The following is a 7,500-nucleotide window of genomic DNA, read 5'->3' on the forward strand; positions in this document are numbered from 1 at the left end:
TTCCAGCTTTAAAATTAATAGCATTATAATAGCAGTATAAATAAAGTCACGTCACTGATAAAGTTTACAAAGTTTATACATACCTTGTGGAAGCTTTGCCATTAGATTTTTTGTTTGTGTTTGTTAATTTTGATAACTGATATTTTTATAATTGAATGTTTACTAAGCAAGTGCCGATTAAACATATAAATAAACAGGACAAAACTATCAAAGATTGAGGTTGTTTTGTCATCCTGGAGACAGATAATAATTAACGCCCATATTCTTTTGAGCTACTCGATGTTATTAGTACATTTATAATATTTATAATCTTCATATATCGATGTTATACATCTGCTATGTACACGTAAAGTGAATTAAAGTGTTACACACACATATACACACACGAACACACACACACACAAACACACAAACACACAAACACACGCACAAACACAAACACAAACACAAACAAACAAACACAAACACAAACACAAACACACACACACACACACACACACACACACACACACACACACACACACACACACACACACACACATATATATATATATATATATATATATATATGTATGTATGTATGCATATATATATATATGTGTGTGTGTGTGTGTGTGTGTGTGTGTGTGTGTGTGTGTGTGTGTGTGTGTGCATGTGTGTGTGTGTGTGTGTATGTATACATATATACATTTATATATACATGTATATATATATATATATATATATATATATATATATATTTATATATATCTATATACTTATATATATAAATATATATATATATAAGTATATAGATATGTATATAAATATATAGATATATATAATATATATACATATATATATTTATATATGTGTGTCTGTCTGTCTGTCTGTCTGTATGTATGTATGTATGCAGTTTACACGAACTTTATTAGATCGTATCTGAGACGCAGTTACATAGTTTTGATTTTTTTTAAGCAGGACTAGAGGGTTTGAACAGTACTAGAGGGTAGCACGGTAGTGAAAAGGGGTAGAGTGGGGGAGCTGATGGAGTATAGTATAAGGTAAGGGATGTTAAAAGTTGTCAAAGGAAAAGGTAATGGATTCCTAGATGTCCAACAAATTGAAGGTAAGGGAAATGAGAACATGTGAGGAAAAGCAGAGGTACGGGCTGTTTGTTGTAAAGGGGGACAGGATAGTACAATGTGTGGGACTGAAAAGGGAACATTGCATGAGGAGCATAGAGGTGGATCGGATCGTGACATGAGATAGAATGTGTGAGACGAGTGTGTCCGATCCATAATTGGGCAAGAATATTTCCCTATCCTCTATCCTGATGAATGAGATTGACTAAGGGAAGATGGAAGGTTTTTATTGGTGGTAAGGCTGGACCAGAATGAAGGCCAGCGGATGAAGATTTGAAGTGAAGATATCAGTCAGAGGCTGGTATATGTAAAAATCTGGGTTGATGGGATTGTACAAGGCGGCAGAGCATGCTAATGTGATTTTAGTGTATCAGGGAAGACAGGGGAGTGGATACGGGAGGAAGGTACAAGCTGAGGCGGATATTTATGAGTAGAAAAAGATCGGAGGTAAGAAAAGGGTGTATAGGAGAGCAACGCATCCATGCAGACAGAGAAAGGAGTAGGTATGCGTGGTGGAGGTAATGGTAGGAAGTAGGGATTGAGTGACAGGTAATGCAGAGAACAAAATGATGAAAACGTGCATAGCTATGGAGTGAGAGAAAGACAGGGCGTCGAGAGAGGTATGGTAGGTCTGATTCAACGTAGAGGCTCTCAACTGGAGAGGAGCGGAAGGCATCTAGGTCTAAACGTAGATGGCAGTGATGGATAGCTTCAAGGTGAATAAGTATAGAGGTAGAGGCAGGAGAGCAGATATGACAGCCATAGTCAAAAGTGGGGAGGATCAACGTAGTATAAAGATGGAGGAGAATTTTGCTGTCTGAACCTCAGGATATATGAGAGAGCCTGTAGGAGTTGGAGGTGGTAATGGATTCTTTCTTTGATGTAGAGGATGTGGCCTCAACAGGAATGTTTGGAGTAAAAAATGACACCAAGGAATTTGCCTGAGGAGCGGAAGTGGAGCGGAGTATCATATAGAGAGAGTGGAGGTTGAGGACCTTTACGTATTCAAAAAAAAAAAGGATGGAGAAGGATTTGGAGGTGGAAAATCAGAAGCCGTGGTCAGTGGCCCCAGGAGGAGATAAAAGATATTGCAGACTGGATTAGTTGATGGAGGGCAGGTGTGGAATGGCCCGAGGCATTAATGATAAATTTATTTACATACAGGGAGGATCAGATACTTGGTGGTAATATCGAAATCAAGCCTAGAAGGAATAATGTGGTGCTGAGTACCCTGCCTTATGGGACACCTTGAAATTGAGAAAAGGAGGGTGAGGCTGAAGAGGCATATTTAATCCGGAAGGTACGATTGGAAAGGAAAGATTTAATGAATACACATACGTTCCCTCGTGTACCATGATATGATAACTGCTGAAGAATGTGGTATCGCCATGTAGTATTATGTGCCTTTTCCAGGCCGAAGAAAACGGCTAATACTGAGTTATGGTGTACAAAGGCATGTGACGTAATTTTCAAAATGTACAAGTGGGTCAGCTGTGTTTCGAGCACGACGGAATCCAATTTGGGAAGAGAGAAGGCTGTGGGATTCAAGGTACCACATTACGTGTAGGTTTACCATTCTTTCTAGCATTTTGCTAGTTAGAGCAATTAGACGTGAGGGTGCTGGACTTATTAGGTTTAAGGAAAGGTAGGAAAATGCATTCAAGCCAGAGAGAAGGAAGTTTCCAGTTGTTCAAATATTGTTGAAGATTGCTAGTATGAAGGATTAGGAAGTATGTGGGAGATGTTGCAGCATAGGGTAATGTATGCCTTCGTGTTTGATGCGAGTGTAAAGCAGAAATAAGTTCAGCAGGGAAAAAGGGGGCAATATAAAGGAGAAGGAGGAGTTCAGTAGCAACTGGGAAAGGTTCAGAGGTGAGAGTATTACAGTTATGGAAGGCCGGGACAGGATGAGGGGGAAGTTTCCCCGATAATTTAGAAACAGATGTAGTAGAGGAGGTAACTGTTGAAACATAAATTTGCCAGCTGGTTTTAATAGAGCTTCGGATTATGCAGCGTAGTCGTGCGGATGCTCTTTTAAAACTGATTAGGGCTGATGACTGCCTAGGGTTGTTTCACTTGTAGTGATAACTATTACACGTTGCACGCTTCAGTCGAAGCGCTTTGGTCCATCCAGTGTTCCAGTGTTCCATCATGGAACACATTTAGATGTATATGGACGGAGAGTTCGGCGAATAGCTGTAAAGGCACTCAGGACAGTGACTGTGAAATATGAAAGCATATCAGAGGTGAAAGAGTAGGATGATGAGGGAAGAGGAAGAGTAGAGGGAAAGGTAAAAGTATGCCAGTCTGCTCTATCAAAGCACTAGCGTGGGAGTGGGGACATAGGAAGTAGGAAAAAGGAGAATAGGGAAGTGATAACTGACCAGTAAAAGTCTAGATGAAGAGAAGGAGAGCACAGGAAAACCTCAAGGGGGTGGGATGGTATGAATTAAGAAGGATAAGGTCAGTGTTAGAAAGAAAGCGTTCAAGGGAACAGCCTCAGGGAGTAGTGGTGGAGTCACCCAAAAGAGTATGACAGCAGTTGAAATCACCAACAATGAGATATGGTAGTTGGAGTTGAGAAAGTAAAGTTTCAAAGGCTTGTCAGTCAGTGGAAAGAGAAGGGGGAAAGTAAATTTAAACTATTGTAGAAGAAAGATGCAAATAACTGTGCAAGGGACAGTGGTTTGAAAGGGAGGGGATGATACAATATGATTATTTAGAATCGGCACTGGAGGATGTGTTAGGAAAGTCTCTTGGAGACAAATAATGGATGGGTTTTAGGGTTTAAAGATGTGAGGTGACGGAGATCAGTTCTGTGGGAACGAAAACCTCGAGTATTTCAATGTAGAAGAGCCACTGTGAAGCAATTACCAGGCGATAAGGGTAGAAATAGGTGCTGGAGAAGTAGGGGGATCCGGGGGCTGAGGTAGGGGATCATGGCAAGGAGGCGTAGTATCAGGGGGCTTATCAGGGGATGTGGGATCATTGTTGTGACAAAAGGGATTCATGTGAGTATCCAGTAGGGAGCGGAAGGGATAGTGGGGAAGGAAGAGGGGTTGGTGTAGGTGGAAGTTTTGGTGCCTGGAAAGGAAATGCTTCTACTAGCCTTTTCTCAGGTACTTCCGGTTTCTATAATGATGATTCTCTGCATTTTCATATCAATATGCTGTTGCTGTATTTTTAATCGTATTTTACTCTATAGAGTAATTCTAGGTATTATTTTGTATAGTATTCTTTATTTAACTATTCATGAAATTACTTATAAGTAACATGAGAAATAGAAAATTTAGAAACAATCCTTACACTGTATATCTATCTTATGGCTGACGACTTTATTTATCCTGAATTCTGGGATCACATATTCTGTAGCTGTCAGTAGTCACTAATGAAGCATTTCTTAAATATCTGAACAAAGACTGCTACGCAAAATAATTCCTGAAGTTACTCTATATAATCATATAGAAATAATATAGTAGCAGAATATTCGTATTAAGATGCAAGTATAAAAAATATTTGTTTTAGTCTCCCTTGACTACTTACTAATGCTACATTTTCTATGGATGTACTTTATGTACGTTTTCTTTATTAGCAATGTTGTTGGCTAGACTTTTATGCATCACTGTGTTTATTAACCATATTTGGTTTTTATTCAGTTTCAATTGTGGCATATGTAGAGAACATATCTACTTTCAAATCAATGAACACAATTTACCTCCTGCTTATCTGTGTGTGTTACACGTACACACCCATATGTCCGCGCACGCTCATGTATACATATTTGTGATAATTGACCGATGAATAGATAGTTTGGTAAAATAATACATTTCGTGACCTGTGTTCATACGACAACAAAATTAGTATGATAACATACATGTCTCTATTTTATCAATAACTATTTTCTGAAAAGTGGGACTTTTAAAACACACAGGCACGTATACATACACATATACATACACATACACATAATGGTTAATGGTTAATGGTTACAAAGCAAAATATTTTTTTTTTCTAGCACTATAGAAAGGTGAAGTAGTGAAAAGGCTAAAGAGGGAGGTTATTTGATTATTAACTGTTCTATACGTCAAAAGTCATATAGCAGTTCAAGAGAGTATGGCGATAAAAGGGGCAGAGGGGTAAGGGTAGGGGGGGTGAGTAAATGAGCTAAGGTAGGGATTAACAAGGGTGATTATATCACAGTTGTCAAAGGAAGGAGTGTGGGATTCTGCAAAGATATCCGTAGGGATTAGCTAAAGGAGAAGAGGGGTTTAAGGGAGATTAGATCACAGTTTCATGAGAAATGTCAGAAGGGGAGAGATACAGGGACAGGGGTTGTTGTGATAAAGAGCCGCATGTGTATCCAGGGGAAAGGGATAATGGGGAAGGAAGGGTGGGCGAGGCAGGTAAAGCAGGGCGGAATGGGATGTGTTGGGAGGGAGTGGGAGGAAGGGGTGCTGGAGGAACATGAATAGGAGGAAGATGGATGTCGGCAGTTACTTTGTGTAGGGGGAATGGGAACAGAGAGATTGGAAGATGGATGCGGTGTAGGCATGTTATCCCGGGTCATGATTAGATAGATTTGAATGTCTTCGAGAGTTTCTGAAGTGGATTTGATTAGGGAGGTATGAGAAACAAAGGTTTTCTTATGAGGGGGAGGAGAGGAGATAGGCGTCTAAGGGTTAAAGGAAGAGGTAAATGGAACAGGGTGTGTGGTAGAAGATGGGTGTTGGGACAGTGGTAGAGATTTGAGTGTCTGGATTAAGAACTGCAAAAAAAATTGATTGGGAGAGGAAGAGGATAGAATTGGAAATGTAAGATAGAGGAGGAAATGAGGAAGGGGGAGGGGCAGAGTGAAGGGCAGCACGGGAGTTGGGAGTTAGAGAAAAACCTTGTGGATGTGCTTCCTGTCTAGAGTTTAAATCTGAGAATTGCCACCTCAGACTCAAACGTGAAGATAGACCAGCCCCTATAATATACATTATGGAAGCCACGGCAATTGGCACATGCGCATGACTGTGCACAGCAGTTTCATGATCATGACCAGATTGGGTACACAGAGGGCAGCGGGCTGTGCAGCAGCAGTGGCAGAGTTGTGGTCAATGGAGACCCTAGGTTCAGGAAACAAAGGGCCAAGTCTCAATACTCCTATTAGGGGGTTAAAAATCTTCATTACTGGCCTTGGCAAGCTAGGAGTATGATGGGGAGCCCCTTGAGGGATAAGGGCTATATAACTAACAGGGATAATACTGTGCCAATGGCTCCCCTAGGCCGTTCATGCCTGGCACGAAGTCAGCCTTTCATCCTTTTTACATGACTTGCACACCTTAAGTAGTTACGGTCACACTAGTTACTTGTATGAGGAGATCTCCCCTACACACGAACACCAGCTATTATCGGTAGACGGGGATGTGGTCACACTTGTCCTCAAGAAAGAACCATCGTCCCCGCGCAGCGGGGACGATGGTGATGATTTATCGATAGCTATTTAACAATTTACATGGTTCTTAGAGATTTCCTTTCCTTTTTAAAACAGGACAATCAAGGCGTGCACTGGCATGGTCCTATAGAATGAGCCACAACCTGATAGCAGCCATAATTCCAGAAGTGTGCAAGGCCATTTACTCTGTGCTGAAGGACTCGTATCTCAAGCTTCCAACAACATCAGAGGAATGGCAAGATGTAGCTTCTGGATTCCATAACTTATGGAATTTTCCCTTGTGTCTAGGAGCCATGGATGGCAAACGGGTACTCGTAAGGAAACCTGCAAATTCTGGCTCAGAGTACTATGACTACAAGACGAACCACAGCATCATAATGCTAGCCTTAGTGGATGCCAATTACAAGTTTTTATATGTAGATGTTGGAGCAAAGGGCCGTGCAAGTGATGCTGGTGTATGGGATAAATGTACACTCCGTGAATGCATAGAGAGACAGCAGTTGCAAATCCCTCCATCTGAAAATTTGCCCTTCACAAATATAAAGGCTCCATATGTTATAGTAGGTGATGATGCCTTTCCACTCAAGACCTATTTAATGAAGCCATATCCTGGAAGAAACATCACCAAAGAACAAACAATTTTTAATTACAGATTGTCACGAGCCAGAAGAGTCTCTGAAAATGCATTTGGCATTCTTGCCTCAAAGTTTAGAGTACTTATGCAGCCAATTGCATCTAAACCAAATAATATAAAAGACATCATTTTTGCAACAGTTGTGCTTCAGGGCGAATGGCAGGAGTTGCCAAATATGATGGAAAACTTTCAAGCAATTGCACGAGGCCACTCAAATGATGCTAAAATTGTAAGGGATACTTTCCGAGAATTTTTCCTTACCAGAGGTGCTGTACCTTGGCAAGAGAGAATGGCACATCTTCATT

General features: G+C 40.6%; 1 protein-coding gene across 1 annotated transcript in view; it reads left to right on the forward strand.

Moving 5' to 3' along the window:
* Nucleotides 1-5,483: 5,483 nt before the first annotated feature.
* LOC125027388 (protein ALP1-like) overlaps nucleotides 5,484-7,500 on the forward strand; it is a 2,100-nt gene continuing 83 nt past the window's right edge. Inside the window, exons 1-2 of the mRNA XM_047616489.1 lie at nucleotides 5,484-5,527; nucleotides 6,658-7,500. The exon at nucleotides 6,658-7,500 is cut by the window's right edge and continues 83 nt beyond it. Coding sequence (XP_047472445.1) covers nucleotides 6,693-7,500 — 808 coding nt within the window. The 5' untranslated portion in view covers nucleotides 5,484-5,527; nucleotides 6,658-6,692. The remainder of the gene's footprint in view (nucleotides 5,528-6,657) is intronic.

This window comes from Penaeus chinensis, chromosome 1 (genome assembly GCF_019202785.1).
Source record: "Penaeus chinensis breed Huanghai No. 1 chromosome 1, ASM1920278v2, whole genome shotgun sequence".
Lineage (NCBI taxonomy): Eukaryota > Metazoa > Arthropoda > Malacostraca > Decapoda > Penaeidae > Penaeus > Penaeus chinensis.